The 19,015-nt window shown below is 44.8% G+C and overlaps 1 protein-coding gene across 1 annotated transcript in view; it reads left to right on the top strand.

Moving 5' to 3' along the window:
- Window positions 1-19,015, top strand: part of LOC145337654 (NACHT, LRR and PYD domains-containing protein 3-like) — an 86,045-nt gene that overhangs the window by 5,236 nt on the left and 61,794 nt on the right. The window contains exons 2-3 of the mRNA XM_080182470.1: window positions 1,746-1,841; window positions 11,237-11,403. Coding sequence (XP_080038596.1) covers window positions 1,778-1,841; window positions 11,237-11,403 — 231 coding nt within the window. The 5' untranslated portion in view covers window positions 1,746-1,777. The remainder of the gene's footprint in view (window positions 1-1,745; window positions 1,842-11,236; window positions 11,404-19,015) is intronic.

Below are 19,015 nucleotides of genomic sequence, written 5' to 3'. Positions count from 1 at the left end.
ACCCTGGGGAAAAAGCTTCTGAATTTGCACCATGTCTATGCATCTCATAAGTTTCTAAATCTCTAGCAGGTCTCCACTCAGCTTCTGGCTGTCTGGTGATAACAATCCTCGTTTATTCAACCTCTTACCATAGCCAACAGCCTTTGACCAGGCAACATCCTGGTGAACTTTATTTGTGCTCTGCAAAGCTTCCACATCCTTCTGGTAGTATGGTGACCAGAACTGCATGCAGCACTCCAAATGCTGCAGAACCAAGGTTTTATATAGCTACAACATTATTTGCCAACGCTTGTACTCAGTGCCTTGGCCATATGTCTTCTCAATAACTATGGCCATTTGTGTTGCCACTTTTAGGGAACTGTGGACCCGCATGCCCAGGTTCCTCTGTATCTTAGTGTTCCAAAGGGTTCTTCCATTTAGGGTACAATTCACACATAAACTTGATCCTCCAAAATGCAGCACCTTGGATTTATCCAGATTAAATTAAATTTCATTTGCCATTTCTGTGCCCAAGTCTCCAATCTATCTATATCCTGTTGCAAACTCAGCACTATTACCTTCTCCTCCAATCTTCATGTCACCTGCAAACTTACTAATCAGACCACCCACGTTTTCCTCCAAACAAAATCGGTCCCAGCACTGATCTCTGCAGAACACTACCAGCTATAGGTCACCATTCTGAAAAAAAACCATTCTGGGGCGAATTTTCCTGTTCCACCCACCATGGGAATCGGAAAGCCGTGGGGTGGATTTCATGGTTTTGGGAGGAGTGAAGCCGTAACATCCTGCCCTCTGTCTTCTATCACCGAGCCAGTTCTGTTTCCATCTAGCCAGCCCACCCGATTCCTTGTGATTTCAGTTGTTGTACCAGTCTGCCATGTGTCAAACGCTTTACTACAGTCCATATAAACTACATCCACAGCCCTTCACTCATCAATTATCTTCGTCACTTCACCAAAGACCTCAGTCAAGTTGGTGAGACATGACTCCCCCCTATAAAACCACGCTGCCTGATACAAGCTCATCAATTTCTTCCAAATGTGCACATATCCTCACCAAAAGCTTCTCCACCACAGACATTAGGCTCACCAACCCTTGATTTCCTGTATTATGCCTACTTTCTTTTTTTTATACAAATATAATTTCTGTCCTGTCTGAGAAATAGAAATGTTGATGAGAAATGGAAGAGGGCCAATGATAGCAATAATGGTGTGAGGGAGAAAGCAATGTCATTGATTCTCTGGGTGTAAAGTAATCGATAAGAATTGAACCAAGTGCCTTTGATGCATTTCCACTCAGCTGCACAAAAGGCAGGAGTTGAAGGATGACATGGTCAGCACATTAAAGGTTACAGACGGGTGAATGAAGATACTTCATTGACTTTTGTCAGAGTCGGATAGGATAGTATTTGTGATTTTTAACAGCAGTGGCAGTGTACAAACTTGACTGTATGGAGCTTCTGCAAAAATAGTCCTGGATTTGGGAGGTAACAACATGTTCAGTGACTTTGGAGAGGGAAGTGGAAACTGGGAATGGGACAGGATCGCAAGGGTGAAGGATGGATTTTTCAAGGGGCCTGATGAGGGTGACTGGTATTTTGTGAAACAGCTGCCACTAATATCGCAGTAACATTTGTAATTGTAATATTCTGAAATATATCTTACATCACAGTGAAGATCTTAACGCTCTGCTTCTGATTTTCATATTTACATCTGACCCTGACATTGATATTATCCTTATTACAGAGTCTCAGAATCAGGGAACGTCTGTCAGTATCATGGCTGAAGGTTCAAACAGGGGAGAATGTTCAACATCTCCAAAAGGAATGAGATTGGACACAGGTAGGATCACAAAAAAATACAGATATAATTTCTGTCTTGTCTGCTGCTCACACAGGAAGAGGGAACAGGACAGGGACTGAGTAGAAAGTGGGAGTGAGGCACCATCTAGAGCAGGTTTATCCAAAGTTCAGCCCAGGGGCCGGGTGTGATTTGTGAATCTCCTCTATGTGTCCCCGGAGGCAGTTTTCAAATTGTTGTCAAACAGCTGAGTTTGAATGAGAGATTGTGCTTGGAGCTGCTCCTCTAATCAGAGGCTGTTTCTCTCTGCCGTTGCTGCTGATTGACTGACTAGTGAGTGTGAATGGGAGAAACTATCCATGATTGGTGACACAGTGAACAGCGTGCTGAAGGCTGGTGTGAAAAAGAAGCAAAGGTATCTCTGGGTGGGGAAACTGCAGTGAGGCTGGAGCCTGGTGGGAGGGAACAGGTGTGGCAGGACCAGGGTGGGTGGAGTGTCAGTACGGTAAAATCAAATCGGGGACAAAGACAGAATGTTTGTCATTCTCATGAGACCATGGGTGTAACAGTGACTAAAGGGATGTGTGAATGAATGACAGTGTGTGGGAAGGGGTGTATAGGAGAAAGAGTGACCATATATCTGTGTGGGGTGGTGAGAGAGAGAGAAAATTGAGACTGAGTGTATGTATTCACACTCGTCCCCACTCACTCCACATCATTGTCGAGGACACTTGCTCAGAGGGTAGGAGAGTGTGTGCCATGACTTCCGTGTCTATGTTTGTAAGAGGGAGAAAATCTGTGGTGAGTGTCGGCATCTGTGTCTCATTTGCATTGGGGGGGGGGGGGGGCGCAGTTTGCTCTGTGTCACTGGGGGTGGGGGGCAGCTCTGTCTCTCAGGCAAGGGGTGGTTCTCTGTCTCAGTGTCAGGGAATGGGGCTGCAGTGTCTCAGTGTGGGGAGGGCTCTCTGTGTCTCTGTGGGGTGGGAGTCTGTGGGGTCTTTTTATTTCTTTTGCCATTTTCTTAACATTGGGATGTCAATATTTTGAGAGCTCATTCTCTGGAAGCCAGCTTCCTGTTTTGTTTTGCTAATTGTCAAAAAAAAACGGATATGAACATCCACCAATGCTGCTGGTGGTCTACATCCCAATTTTTCAGTTGAGTTAAAAAAAAAATGACCTTTCACCTGTTATCTCTCCAGGATTCAGCCTCTTGAGTGATTAAAAATGCATATCTGATTCAGAGTGAGATCACATTTACAGGTGGAGGGAGCCCCGACATCCTCAAACTGTCCACTCGACAGCTGGGCATTGTAAGGTTGACAAAGGGTGACTCAAACATTGTGTTCCTGAGTAACTGTGAGACATGGGCCACAGAAATAGGAGTGATAGTGGCTGGAGATTCTGCTGTCAGGGGAATAGACAGATTCTTCTACAGCCCTGGCACATCACAAATGGTAAGTTACCCCCTCGTACCAGAGGAAAGAATATCCTGGAACTGGTGGGATCGTCTTTGAGAAGGAGGAAAGACCAAAAAGATCCATGTTTTGAAGTAGTGACAAGATGGAAAGATGCTCATAGAGGTGCTGTTAAAACTGAAGCACTGGAATGAAAAACAAAGCATGAGTTCGTGATATCGGGATTATTCTGTGCTGGGTCAGGTCAGGAGGGAAATAAGAGGCTGGGTCAATGTGAAACTGTAAGGCTGGAACAGGAGTGGGGTTTCTCATTCTCGGCTTCAGAAGAAAGGGCCCCAGCGTCTGTACCATGAACCCATCAAGGACAATGGAAAGATCAGTGGAAAAGGGAGAACAAACAATTCATACGAACATCTGAAATAGGAGCAGAAGGAGGCCATTCGGCCCCTTCATCACTTCTGCCGTTCAATGGGATTATCACTGATCTATTTGTGTTTTGAAATCAACAGCCCTCCGAAAGAAAAAAAAATCTCATCATCTCTGACCTAAAAAGACAACTTTGTTTTAAATAGTGTCTCTGAGTTCTGGACTTACCCACAAGGGGAAACATCCTTTCCAAGTCCTCAGTGTCAATACCGGATTTTATAGGCTTCAATCAAGTCACTGCTCACTTTTCTGGAATCTGAAGGAAACAAGCCCAGTCTGTCTCACGTTTCCTAAGATAACCCGCTTCTTCTGGGTATCAACCCAGTTAACTTCCTCTCAATAGCATCTAATGCACTAATTGTTAAATAATGAGCTTATTAACTAGGCACAATATTCATAAAGTCATTTAGTCAGAGGTTTACAGCATGGAAACAGGCTCTTCGGCCCAGCTTGTCCATGCCAGCCTTTTTTTTTAAACCAGTAAGCTGGTCCCAGTTGCCTGTGTTTAGTCCATATCCCTCATCGTTGGTCACAGGTATAGTGCCAGAAGATTGGAGGATAGCGAATGTTGTCCCATTGTTTAAGAAGGGGAATAGAGACTTCCCCGGGAATTATAGACCGGTGAGTCTTACTTCTGTTGTGGGCAAGGTTTTAGAAAAAATTATTAGGGATAGGATTTATAGTTATTTGGAGAGTAATGAATTGATTGGAGATAGTCAGCATGGTGGCTACCTCGCTAAATATTTTTAAGACGCGGGTTGATGGGTTTTTGATAAGAGAGGGGATTAAGGGTTATGGGGAGAGGGCAGGAATGTGGAACTGAGTCACGACAGATCAGCCATGATCTTATTGAATGGTGGGGCAGGCTCGAAGGGCTAGTTGGCCTACTCCTGCTCCTATTTCTTATGTTCTTATGTTTTGTAGCGGGTAGGTCGTGCCTTACTAACCTTATGGAGTTTTTTGAGAAAGTGACCAAAGAGGTGGATGGGGGTAAGGCAGTTGACGTGGTATATATGGACTTTAGTAAGGCATTTGATAATGTTCACCATGGAAGGCTTCTGCAGAAAATGCAGATGTATGGGATTGAGGGTGATTTAGTTAATTGGATCAGGAATTGGCTAGCAGATAGGAGACAGAGGGTGGTGGTTGATGGTAAGTATTCGTCATGGAGTTCAGTTACAAGTGGTGTGCTTCAGGGATCTGTTTTGGGCCCACTGCTGTTTGTAATTTTTATAAATGATCTGGATGAGGGTAAAGTTGGGTGGATTAGTAAATTTGCTGATGACACCAAAGTCGGAGGTGTGGTAGATAGTGAGGAAGGGTGTCATAGTTTACAAAGAGACTTGGACAAGTTGCAGAGCTGGGCCGAGAGGTGGCGGATGGAGTTTAATGCGGAAAAGTGTGAGGTAATTCACTTTGGCAGGAATAACAGATATGTAGAGTATAGGGCTAACAGTAAGACTCTGAATAGTGTTGATGAACAGAGGGATCTAGGTGTATGTGTACATAGATCCCTGAAAGTTGGGAATCAGTAGATAAGGTTGTTAGGAAGGCATATGGTGTCTTGGCATTTATTGGTAGGGGGATTGAATTTAGGAGCCGCAGCGTCATGTTGCAACTGTACACAACTCTGGTGCGGCCGCACTTGGAGTATTGTGTGCAGTTCTGGTCCCCACATTATAGGAAGGATGTGGAGGCATTGGAGAGGGTGCAGAGGAGGTTTACCAGGATGTTGTCTGGTATGGAGGGGAGGTCCTATGAGGAGAGACTGAGGGATTTGAGGTTGTTTTCGTTAGAAAGAAGGCAGCTAAGAGGGGATCTTATTGAAACATATAAGATGATTAGAGGTTTAGATAGGGTGGACAGTGATAGCCTTTTTCCTCGGATGGAGAAAGCTAGCACGAGGGGGCATGGCTTTAAATTAAGGGGTGGTTGTTATAGGACGGATGTCAGGGGTAGGTTCTTTACCCAGAGGGTGGTGAGGGATTGGAATGCCCTGCCTGCTGCAGTTGTAAATGCACCTAGTTTGGGGGCGTTTAAGAGGTCCGTGGATAGGTTTATGGATGGAAAGGGATTGGTTTAGGTTAGAGGGTCATTGCTTTTTAATTGGTCGGCACAACATCGTGGGCCGAAGGGCCTGTTCTGCGCTGTAATGTTCTATGTTCTATACCCATCTTTTACATGTAACTTCTAAATGTTTTTTAAAAGACAAAAAATTGTATCTGACTACTACACCTCTGGCAGCTTGTTCCAGACACTCTCCACCCTCTGTGGAAAAAATTGCCCCTCTGGTCCGTTTTGTGTATCTCCCCTCTCACATTAAACTATGCTCTCTAGTTTGAGGCTCCCCTACATTTGGGAAAAATTATTGACTGTCTACCTTACCCATGCCCCTCATTAATTTACAGATCTCTATAAGATGACCCCTAAGTGTCCTCCTCTCCTGGGGAAAAAAGTCCCAGTCTATCCAGTCTCACCTTTTCAATCAAACCATCAAGTCCCAGTTGCATCCTAGTAAATCTTTTCTGCACTCTTTCTAATTCAATAATATCTTTCCAATAATAGGGTGACCAGAACTGTACACAGTATTCCAAGTGTGGCCTCACAAATGTCTTGTACAACTTCAACAAGACGTCCCAACTCCTGTATTCAATGTTCTGACCAGTGTAACCCAACAGGTGGTAAAAGAGATGGAGTAGCGTTGTTAATCAAGGATAGTTTAACGGCTGCTGAAAGGCAGATCAAAGGGGACCTGCCTACTGAGGTAATATGGGCTGAAGTTAGAAATAGGAAAGGAGCTGTCACGTTGTTAGGAGTTTTCTATAGGCCCCCAAATAGTAATAGAGATGTGGAGGAAGAAATTGCAAAGCAGATTATGGATCGGTGTGACGGTCACAGGATAGTTGTCATGGGTGACTTTAACTTTCTGAATATTGATCGGAATCTTTATAGGTCGAATAGATCAGATGGGAAACTTTTTGTACAGTGTGTTCAGGAGGGTTTCCTGACACAATATGTGGATAGGCCGACAAGAGGTGAGGCTACATTGAATTTGGTACTGGGTAATGAACCGGGCCAAGTGTTAGATTTGTTTGTGAGAGAGCACTTTGAAGATAGTGTCTTTGAATAGTGTGGATGAACAGAGGGATCTAGGTGTATGTGTACATAGATCCCTGAAAGTTGGGAATCAAGTAGATAAGGTTGTTAAGAAGGCATACGGTGTCTTGGCGTTTATTGGTAGGGGGATTGAATTTAGGAGTCGCAGCGTCACGTTGCAACTGTACACAACTCTGGTGCGGCCGCACTTGGAGTACTGTGTGCAGTTCTGGTCCCCACATTACAGGAAGGATGTGGAGGCTTTGGAGAGGGTGCAGAGGAGGTTTACCAGGATGTTGCCTGGTATGGAGGGGAGGTCCTATGAGGAGAGACTGAGGGATTTGGGGTTGTTTTCGTTAGAAAGAAGGCGGCTAAGAGGGGATCTTATTGAAACGTATAAGATGATTAGAGGTTTAGATAGGGTGGACAGTGATAGCCTTTTTCCTCAGATGGAGAAAGCTAGCACGAGGGGGCATGGCTTTAAATTAAGGGGGGGTAGTTATAGGAAGGATGTCAGGGGTAGGTTCTTTACCCAGAGGGCGGTGAGGGATTGGAATGCCCTGCCCGCTGCGGTTGTAAATGCGCCTAGTTTGGGGGCGTTTAAGAGATCCGTGGATAGGTTTATGGACGAAAAAGGTTTGGTTTAGGTTAGAGGGTCATTGTTTTTTAACTGGTCGGCGCAACATCGTGGGCCGAAGGGCCTGTTCTGCGCTGTAATGTTCTATGTTCTATGTTGTATGTTCACTATTGTAATGGAGAGGGATTGGGGCCATACGGCAGGGCAAGGTTTATAATTGGGGGAGGGGTAATTATAATGCAATTAGGCAAGAATTAGGGAGCATAAAATGGGAATAGAAACTGTCAGGGAAAGGCACAAATTTAAAGTGGAGCTTGTCCAAGGAACAAATACTGCGTGTCCTTGATAGGTATGTCCCTGTCAGACAGGGAGGAAATGGCCGAGCGAGGAAACCATGGTTCACAAAGGAGGTTGAATGTTTTGTCAAGAAGAGAAAGGAAGCATATGTAAGGGTGGGATAACAAGGTTCAGATGGGTCGCTTGAGGGTTACAAGGTAGCCAGGAATGAGCTTAAAAAAAGGGCTTAGAAGAGCTAGGAGGGGGCATGAGAAGTCCATGGTGGGTTGGATCAAGGAAAACCCCAAGGCTTTTTATTCTTATGTGAGAAATAAAAGAATCACTAGGGTGAGGTTTGGGCCAGTCAAGGACAGTGTTGGGAACTTGTGCATGGAGTCAGAAGAGACAGGAGAGGCAATGAATGAATACTTTTCTTCAGTGTTCACTAAGGAGAGGAGCCATGTTTTTGAGGATGAGAGTGTGATACAGGCTGATGGGATGGAGGAGATCAATGTTCTGAGGGAAGATGTATTAGCAATTTTGAAAAACCTGAGGGTGGATAAGCCCCCTGGGCCAGATGGGATATATCCTAGGATTCTTTGGGAGGCAAGGGAGGAGATTGCAGAGCCTTTGGCTTTGATTTTTTGGGTCCTCACTGTTCATGGGGATAGTGCCAGAAGACTGGAGAGTGGCGAATGTTGTTCCTCTGTTCAAGAAAGGAAATAGGAATGGCTGTGGTAATTATAGACCAGTCAGTATTACTTCAGTGGTCGGTAAGTTAATGGAAAAGGTCCTGAGGGATAGGATTTATGACCATTTGGAAAGATGCAGCTTAATCTGAGATAGTCAACATGGATTCATGAAGGGTAATTCTTGCCTCACAAATTTGATTGAATTCTTTGAGGTAGTAACTAAGTGTGTAGATGAAGATAGAGCAGTTGATGTTGTGTACATGGATTTTAGTAAGGCGTTTGATAAGGTTCCCCATGAAGAAAGTAAGGAGGTGTGGGATAGAGGAAAATTTGGCCAATTGAATAAGTAACAGACTATCTCATAGAAACAAAGGGTGGTGGTGAATGGAAAATTTTCAGACTGGAGACCAGTTACCAGCGGTGCACCACAGGGATCAGTGCTGGGTTCTCTGCTATTTGTGATTTTTATCAGTGACTTGGAGGAGGGGGATGAAGGGTGGATCAGTAAATGTGCTGATGACATCAAGATTGATGGAGTAGTGGATGAGGTGGAGGGCTGTTGAAGGCTGCAAAGAGTCATTGATGGGATGCAGAGCTGGGCTGAAAACTGGCGGATGGAATTTAACCCTGATAAATGCAAGGCAATTCATTTTGGTAGGACAAATTTGAATGCTGATTACAGGTCCCTGGAGCTGTGAAGCAGCAGTGCTAACCACTGTGCTCAGTACCAATCCTTCTCATGATTGCAACTCAAGTTCCTCTCCTACTCGCTGTCCTAGAGCTATTACCGGATGCTTCTGTATCCTCTAGAATGTAGACAGCAACAAATTGTGTTCACTTCATCCGCTAGTTCATTATTATCTGCTAGTCTCTCCCCATTGTCACTCTCCACAGGGCCAGCACCAACCGTACTGACTCTCTTCCTGTTTGAATACTTGTGAAAACTCCTACTATCAACTTTCACCATTTTTTGTACTCTTGCTCTTTATTGCAGTGAACAGTGTCATTCCTCCTCACTATATTCTTTTGGAACAAAGTGTCCGACTGTTTCTGTCTCTGCCTGATGCTGCACAGTGTCTTCAGTTCAGCTTCCAGATCAATAATCCTGATGTGGATTTCCTCCAGCTGCTTATACTTTCTGCAGATGTATTTGGCATGAATAACCTTGGTGTCCAAAAGCTCCCACATTTCCACAGTGTAACACCGCACCAAGGCTGCTATTGGCACTTATGATATTTAGTTAAGTTAAATTGATTGCATATTTCATTAACTCAGAATAATTCCTCTGTATACCACACCTCTCTCCCATGCACTGAAGTCCCACTTGAAGCTAATTTGCTGCTCTCGGTCCCCAACTTACTCCAGCATAGTTATGTGTTCCTCACACCCCTTTTATACAATACAGAATTAATATAGGTACTGTTACCTGGAAAGAACAGTGACGAGTGAAAAATACATATTTCGAGAGCATGGAATGAAACTTGTAAGTGATGTTAAATCAACACAATCTTTTTTTTGGTTACATCTGGGAACAGATGGTGGTCAGTAATAATGTAGACCCTGTGAAAACTGAGAGTGATATTGTCAGTGGAAATATGGAAATGGGGCTATGTCAAATGTCAAATTTGCATCAGAGTTTACAGTAAATTAGAGAACAACATGCCAGACATCTCCAGGGATCTAACGTTGAATCAGAGATAAGGTTCATTCCAGCGTTTTAAACAAAGTAGGTGAGGTATTTTTCTCAGGTTCATTAGAGGTTTGAGCCTTGTGTTGGTAAAACCAGTATTTATTACCCATCTTATCTTCCCTTGAAAGGTGGTGATGAGCTGCCGCTGATTTGAACCTCTGGAGTCCGTGTGGTGCAGTTACACCCACAGTATATTAGGAAGGGAGTCCCGGGATTTTGACAAAAGAAGTGGGATATAATTCCAAGTCAGGATGGGGAGGAGAACTTTCATGTGGTTATGTTCCCATACATATTCCACCCTGCAAGGAGTTAGAGGTCATGGGCTTGGAAGGTGCTTTAGTGGTTGCCAATTAAGCATGCTGTTTTGTCGTTAATAGTGTTGAGCTTATTGCATGTCAATGGAGCTGGTTTCTTCTGGGCAAGAGATGAATATTCCATCACTTTACTGACTTGTGCATTTTAAACAGCGAACAGGCTTTGGGGAATTGGGAAATGAGAAATATCTGCTGCAGAATTCCCAGCCTCTTACCTGCCCTTATAGCCACAGAATTTATATTGTTTGTTAGGTTCAGTTTTGTCTCAATGGTAACCCAGGGAATATGGTCAGCGGAAGATTCAGTGATGGTAATTTTGTTGAATGCCATGGGGAGATGATTGAGCACTGCCAACAGCAGAGAATCTATTGTGTGGCAGTTGTCTGGTGTTAATGTTACCTGCCACTTATCTGCCCATGCCTAGATACAGTCTTGTTCCTGTTGTATAGGGAAAGATAGCCCAACTGAACAGCACCTTACTCCCTTAGCCACCAACGCACAGTGATAGTAATATGCATCATTTACAGGAACTGCAGCAACTCACCAAAGCTCCTTCAACATTTCCCAATCCATGATCTCTGTCACCCTTGAGGGACAAAGGCAGCAGATATATGGGAAGACCACTAACTGCAAGTTTCCCTCCAATGGTAAATTAAAGATAGAAAACAAATTCAGACCTTACCAGCAACACCCACATCCAGTGAACAATTAAAACCATGGTGGTTTTATATTTGGAATTGAGAGCCTCTTAACAATGGATGTTCATGGATTTGGGGCTAAGTTTGTTACAGGGGTAAGGTTAAATATACTTTCACTGAATGTTTCTATGTTCCCAGAAGGTGTTTGATATTACGGTTCACAGGGGGCTTCAGTTGCTTCTTGTAAAGTGAAGTGTAACAACATGGATAGAAACTCATTGACAAGTTTATTTTTCTCCATTTGTGTTCACAGATCCAAACTCCACAATCCCTGAGTTCCTGACAAAATGTGATGAATATCAACTGTTCAAATTGACAAAATTCTACCAGGACAGACTAGAGCAGGCGATGGAAGGAGGAGTGGATGGAGTCAGCTTATCGTTAACATACAAGTGGATTTTCACTGGACAAGAACATCGGGTTAGTGGGAGGAACACAGAATGAATTATTTCAATCAGTGCAAAACTTTCAGGATATATTGATAAATGACGGCAAAAGAACAGGTTCTGTCCAGATAATCTTCTAGCAGACAAGGAATCACAAGCTGCACTGATAATGGAGTTATTGACTAATAATATTACTGTCTGTAAGTCTACACCAGACCCAGGTATGAGGAGAGGGAAACCTCTGAGGTTGGGAACGGGGGCAGCAGCCCGGCCCGCCCTCGCCCGGCCCGGGGGCAGCAGCCCGGCCCGCCCTCGCCCGGCCCGGGGGCAGCAGCCCGGCCCGCCCTCGCCCGGCCCGGGGGCAGCAGCCCGGCCCGCCCTCGCCCCGCTGCTTATTGGGATATTACTGGATGTGCAAACTGGAGATTTGGTCTTAAAATCCAGAAATTTCAGCAAGGCGTTTGATAAGGTCCCCCCTCAAGACTTCTTGAGAAAGTGAGAGGGCATGGGATCCAAGGGCCTTTGGCCTTGTGGATCCAGAACTGGCTAGCCTGCAGAAGGCAGAGAGTGGTTGTGGATGGGTCTTTTTCGGAATGGAGGTCAGTCACCAGTGGAGTGCCTCAGGGATATGTTCTGGGACCCTTGCTGTTTGTCATTTTCATAAATGACCTGGATGAGGAAGTGGAGGGATGGGTAAGTAAGTTCGCCGATGACACGAAGGTCGGTGGTGTTGTGGATGGTCTGGAAGGATGTCAGAAGTTGCAGCAGGACATAGATAGGATGCAGGACTGGGTGGAGAAGTGGCAGATGGACTTCAACGCGGATAAATGTGTAGTCGTCCATTTTAGCAGAACCAACGGGATGAACGAGTACACTATCAAGGGCAGGGGTCTTAGCTGTGTTGAAGAGCAGAAGGATCTTGGGGTCCGGGTCCAGAGGACTCTTAAATCGGCCTCGCAGGTGGAGGAGGTGGTCAAGAAGGCGTATGGTGTACTGGCCTTCATTAATCGAGGGATTGAGTTTAGGAATCGGGAGGTAATGCTGCAACTTTATAAGACCCTTATCAGACCCCACTTGGAGTACTGTGCGCAGTTCTGGTCGCCTCACTATAGGAAAGACGTAGAAGCTATTGAAAGGGTACAGAGGAGATTTACAAGGATGTTGCCTGGATTGGGAGGCATGCCTTATGAAGTTAGGTTGAGGGAGCTGGGACTCTTTTCCCTGGAGAGACGAAGGTTGAGAGGCGACCTGATAGAAGTTTATAAAATGTTGAGAGGAATAGATAGGGTGGATTCTCAGAGGCTATTTCCCCGGGTTGAAATGGTCGCTACGAGAGGATACGGGTTTAAGGTGCTGGGGAGCAAGTACAGAGGAGATGTTAGGGGTAAGTTTTTCACTCAGAGGGTGGTGAGTGAATGGAATCGGCTGCCGTCAGTGGTGGTGGAGGCGAACTCACTGGGGTCTTTTAAAAGACTTCTGGATGAGTATATGGGATTTAATGGGATTGGGGGTTATAGATAGGTCTATGGATTGGTCGGTGTTGATTTGATCGGCGCAACTCGTGGGCCGAAGGGCCTGTTTGTGCTGTAGTGTTCTACGTTCTGTGTTCTAAATTCACTCAGGTGCTTGTGTAAACCAGTGTTAAAGGAGCCTTTGTGAGATCGGAGCTTTAAGACACCATGAAACATGCTTTGATCTCACTGTGGCAGTGTGTACATTAATATTCAATTTTTGTCAAAACCAATTTGTTTCATAAAGACCCTTTTATAGAGTTATAGAAATTTACAGCATGCAAACAGGCCCTTCGGGCCAGCTTGACCATATTGCCCCTTTTTTAAACCTCAAAGCTCGTCACAATTGCCCCTGTTTGTCCCATATCCCTCTATACCCATCTCATGTAACCCCCTGAATGTCTTTTAAAAGACAAAGTTGTTCCCGCCTCTACTGCTACCACCTCTGGCAGCTTGTTCCAGACATGCACCATCCTCTGTGTGAAAAAATTGCCTCTCTGGGCCCTTTTATATCTCTCCCCTCTCACCTTAAACCTATGCATTCTAGTTTAATCTCCTCTACCTTTTGGAAAAAATATTGACTATCTAGCTGATTGGTGCACCTCTATTTTATAGATCTCTATGAGATCACTCCTTAGCCTCCTACGTTCCAGAGAAAAATGTTCCAGTCTATCCAGCCTCTCCTTGCAACTCAAACCATCAAGTCCCGGTAGCATCCTAGTAAATATTTTCTGCACTCTTTCTAGTTTAATAATATATTTTCTATAATTGCGTGACTAAATCTGGACACAGTAATCCAAGTATGGCCTTACTAATGTCTTCTACAACTTGAATACATCCCAACTCCTGTATTCAGTGTTCTAACTAGTGAAACCAAGCATGCTGAATGCCTTCTTCACACTCTGTCCACTTTCAAGGAGCTATGAGCTTGTGCCCCTAGATCTCTTTATTCTGTAACTCTCACCAACGCCCAGGGCTTATTCACTTAATGGTAATTAAGTGAATAAGCCCTGCCCTGGTTCAATCTACCAAAATGCATCGCCTTGTATTTATCTAATTAAACTCTATCTGCCATTCGTCAGCCCATTGGCCCAATTGATCAAGATCCCATTGCAATGCTAGATAACTGTCTTCGCTATCCGTTATGTCACCAATCTTGGTGTCATCTGCAAACTTACTAGCCCTGCCTACTAAATTCTCAACCAAATCATTAATATGAATGACAAATAACTGTAGACACAGCACTGATCCCTGAGGCATACCATTGGTCACAGGCTTCTAGTTTGAAAAACAACCCTATACAACCACCCGCTTTCTTCTGTCATCAAGCCAATTGTGTCTCCATTTAGATACCTCACCCTGGATCCCGTGAGATTTAACCTTATGCAACAACCTACCATGTCAAAGACCTTGCTAAAGTCCATGTAGACAACATCAACTGCACTTCCCTCATCTACCTTCTTGGTTACTCCTTCAAAAAACTCAGTCAAATTCACTCATAAAACCACACTGACTGTCCCCATATCAGTCATTGAGTCTCTTAATGCCTCTAGATCTAGGTCTCTAAATGCCTCAGAATACCTTCCAACAACTTACCTACCATAGATGTGAGGCTCACCGGCCTGTAGTTCCCAGGCTTTTCCCTGCAGCCCTACTTAAACAAAGGCACAACATTTGCCACCTTTCAATCTTCAGGCATCTTACCTGTGAGTTTAGCTGAGGAAACATAAGAACATAAGAAATAGGAGCAGGAGTAGGCCATCCAGCCCTTCGAGCCTGCCCCGCCATTCAATAAGATCATGGCTGATCTGTCGCTGCTAGTTCCACTTTCCCGCCCTCTCCCCATAACCCTTAATCCCCTCTCCTATCAAAAACCCATCAACCCGTGTCTTAAAAATATTTAGCGAGGCAGCCTCCACCACTTCAACGGGCAGAGAATTCCAGAGATTCACCACCCTTTGAGTGAAGAAGTTCCTCCTCAACTCTGTTCTAAACCGCCCCACTTTTATCTTGAGGCTGTGCCCCCTAGTCCTATTGTCTTTTTTGAGCAGGAAGAGTCTTTCCACCTCTATCCTATCCATCCCATTCATCATCTTATACGTCTCAATGAGATCTCCTCTCATTCTTCTAAACTCTAACGAGTACAAGCCCAGTTTATTCAGCCTCTCCTCATAGCTCAACCCCCTCAACTCCGGTATCAGCCTAGTAAACCTCCTCTGCACTCCCTCCAAGGCCAAAATATCTTTGCGCAGGTGCGGCGCCCAAAAATGCACACAGTACTCCAGTTGCGGCCTCACCAATGCCCTATACAGCTGCAGCAAGACCTCCCTACTTTTATATTCAATCCCCTTCGCTATGAAGGCCAGCATCCCATTCGCCTTCCTGACCACCTGCTGCACCTGCAAGCTGGGTTTTTGCGACTCATGCACAAGGACCCCGAGGTCCCTCTGCACCGTCGCCTGCTGCAGTTTTTCGCCTCGTAAGTAATAGTCCTTCCTACCATTTTTCCTACCAAAGTGGACCACCTCACACTTGCCAACATTAAATTCCATTTGCCATTTCCTGGCCCATTCGCCCAGCCTATCTAGATCCTTCTGCAGACTCTCCACACTGTAATAGAAGTAATCAATGTCTGGTCCGCGAAACAATGCCTCCTAAATCACAGAATGTTAACAGGGCACTCAATGCAATCCAAAAACACATTAAAGATTCTTCAACTTACAAAGCCCTATTTGCGTATGTATCAGACTACATACATAAGCAAACAAGGTGATAAAAGCCCTAATTGCGTACATAAACAAAGGTATACGTGCCAAACTGCACAAGCAAGTAAATAAAGGTGATGCACAGTAACTCACGTAATCGCGTGAAGTACTCGGGAACAGCGCGTGAACACTCTCAGGACTGTCATTGATTGGATATCAGAGCAGAGGAATGAGCCTGATCAACTCATTCCTCAGCCTTTAAAAAAGGGATTCCCATTGTCTCGGTGGACGCTCAACCGTGGGGTAAGCGCGCATCGCCCGGTCGTTATCGGGACAACGTGTTGGTCCTTCACCGAGACTGAAACGGGCTCCCCAGTCGTTGGAAGGATGAAGGCACAGTCCTGATGGTAAATATACGTAACTGTTCTTCTGTAAACTGCAATTGTAGCTGTTCTTCTTCTTGAGTGCTGAATACTGTCTGTATACTGCAATTGTAGCTGTTCTTCTTCTTGAGTGCTGAAAACTGTGTGTATAATGTAATTGTATACCATAGATAAATAAGGATAGATAAGTAAAGATAAATAAAGGTACGAAGTGTGAACCTAATCTTGTTGTATACCGAATCATTCTCTCACTCTCTTGAGTCTCCTGCAAAATTATAACTTTCGTACCATAACACACACCCTCCGCACAATTTGCCGTTCCCCCAATCTTGGTGTCATCAGCAAATTTCGACACCCTGCACTCGGTTCCCTCCTCCAGATCATCTATATAAATGGTAAAAAGCTGAGGCCCCAGCACCGACCCCTGGGGCACTCCACTAGTCACCATCCGCCAATCCGAATAGCACCCGTTGACCCCCACTCTCTGCCTCCTATTTGACAACCAATCTTCTATCCACGCTAACACCTTACCCCCAACTCCATGTCCCTCGACCTTCTGCAATAACCTCTTGTGAGGCACTTTGTCAAACGCTTTCTGAAAATCTAGAAAGACCACATCCACCGGCTCTCCTCTATCCACTGCCCTAGACACATCCTCATAGAACTCCAGTAAATTTGTCAGACACGACTTCCCTTTAATGAAACCGTGCTGCGTCTGCTCTATCAAGCAATTCCCTTCAAGATGTCTCGCAATTTCCTCCTTGATGACAGATTCTAACATTTTACCTACCACAGATGTTAAACTAACCGGCCTATAATTCCCCGCCTTTTGCCTGGCACCCTTCTTAAACAACGGCGTAACATTAGTCGTTTTCCAATCATCCGGCACTTCCCCGGAATCCAGCGACGTTTGGAAAATAACCACCAAGGCATCCACTATCACCTCCGCCATTTCTTTCAGAACCCTCGGATGCATTCCATCCGGTCCTGGGGACTTGTCCACAATCAGCCCCTCCAGTCTGTCGAGCACCGCCTTTCTAGTAACAGTAATGTCATTAAGACCCTCCAGTCCTACCACCTTTCTATCGCTAACACCCGGCAAATTATTCACGTCCTCCTCCGTGAAGACAGAAACAAAAAAATTATTCAAGACCTTAGCCATATCCCCATCCCCTACCACTAGGTCCCCTTTCTCATCCTCTAAAGGACCAACATTCACCCTAGCCAGCCTCTTCCTTTTTATATATTTATAAAAACTCTTGCTATCCTTTTTTATATTAAGCGCTAGCCCAGCTTCATAGTTTCTCCTACCCTTCCTTATCAACTTCTTTGTCAATCTTTGTTGACATTTAAACCTCTCCCAATCCTCTTCTCGCCCACTACTCTTAGCTACTCTAAATTCCTCCGCTTTTAGTTTAACACTTTCCTTCACCTCCTTTGTTATCCACGGCTTATTACCTCTCCTCCTACTATCCTTTTTGACCATCGGAATAAATTTCCGTTGAGCACCAAGAAAGATCTCCTTAAAGATCCTCCACTGCTCCTTAACAGACCCTCCCTCCAACGCGCTCTCCCAGTCCACATTCGCCAATTCTTCTCTCATCCTACCGTATTTCCCTCTATTCAAACAAAGGACGCGTGTCCGGGAACCCACTTTCTCCTCCTCCATCTGCACCAGAAACTCCACCATACAATGATCACTCTCCCCAAGAGGATCCTTCACCACAAGGTCCCTAATTCTACCCGCCTCATTACATAGCACCAGATCCAAGATAGCTCGCTCCCTCGTCGGCTCCAACACACACTGTTCGAGGAAACTATCCCGGCAGCATTCCAAGAACTCTTCCTCGAGCCCCCCACGTCCAACATGGGTCGACCAATCAATATGCAGATTGAAATCCCCCATAACTACGGCCGTATCCTGCTGTCCTGACTCAAGCTGGCCTGTATGTGGATCCAGACACACACAAATGTGTTTGACTACTCATTGTCCTCTGAAATGGTCTAGAAAAAGAGGCAAAACAGCTTAATTTCTCCAATCATGGACGTCTTGGCAGCACGATTACTGACTGAACTATCCAGGCTGAACTTGTGGCAGATTCACTTGTTTATGACAGTGTTGGTAAGACTCAGCGCACAGTCTGTGTCGCAGATGAAGTACCTTCTTTAAACTGAGTGAGTGTGGTGTTGCACGATGCTATGTCCTTGTGAAATGTAATAGATTTATCAGGTACAGCATTGCTGATCACCTCAATCTATTCGATAATAACATCACACATCCATCACTCCACCATTATAATCAAACCAGATGCCTAGTCCTGGTTCATTTAGAGAGCTTGCTGGTCTCTGCAAGGCAGATTAGAGCCTGGATATAAAAAGATCAATCTACAGTATTTGATCCTACATGGAAGATTCCAATGGTGACCGTGTGAAGAAATTCTCCATTAAACGACTCTGACATCTTGCCCAGCCCCTCCTTCACACCCCACTTGTAACTGTGTTACTATCTCTCAAATCCTATCTATCTCCCCTCTCCTCTTTACCGAGATTTCAAACCAGTAATTTGAAAATGAAAAATGTTTTGTTTCTGTAATTTGAGTTACTGAGTGGTAAAGATTACATTAGATTTTTCACCATTATCAATGGCTCATTCTCCTGACCTAAATTAGCAGTCGGTATTTGAATTAGTCAGTGCCAATTTGTCAGTCAAATTTCATTTTTAACATTGCTTCCATTTCAATAACTTAAGGATCAGACTCATTATTTCCCTCCGTCTGAGTTCTGATTCGCTGCTGTTTAGTTTACTTACACATGGAGAGTAGGAATCCCTGCAGTCCATAAGGAGACCCATCATTCTGCACCAACTCTTTGAAAGAGCAGCTTACCCAGGCCCATCTTTAGACAGTGGAAACAGGAGCACCTGCAGGAAACCCAGACATGGGAAGAATGTGCAAACTCCACACCACCAGTCACCCAAGGCCGGGATCAAACCTGTGAGACAGCAATGGTAACCACTGTGTGGCTAGGAGTAGGCCATTCAACCCCTC

The sequence above is a fragment of the Carcharhinus amblyrhynchos genome, unplaced genomic scaffold (genome assembly GCF_965287045.1).
Source record: "Carcharhinus amblyrhynchos unplaced genomic scaffold, sCarAmb.v2.hapA scaffold_55, whole genome shotgun sequence".
NCBI classification, from domain to species: domain Eukaryota; kingdom Metazoa; phylum Chordata; class Chondrichthyes; order Carcharhiniformes; family Carcharhinidae; genus Carcharhinus; species Carcharhinus amblyrhynchos.
This window is presented reverse-complemented; position numbering and strand designations above follow the sequence as displayed.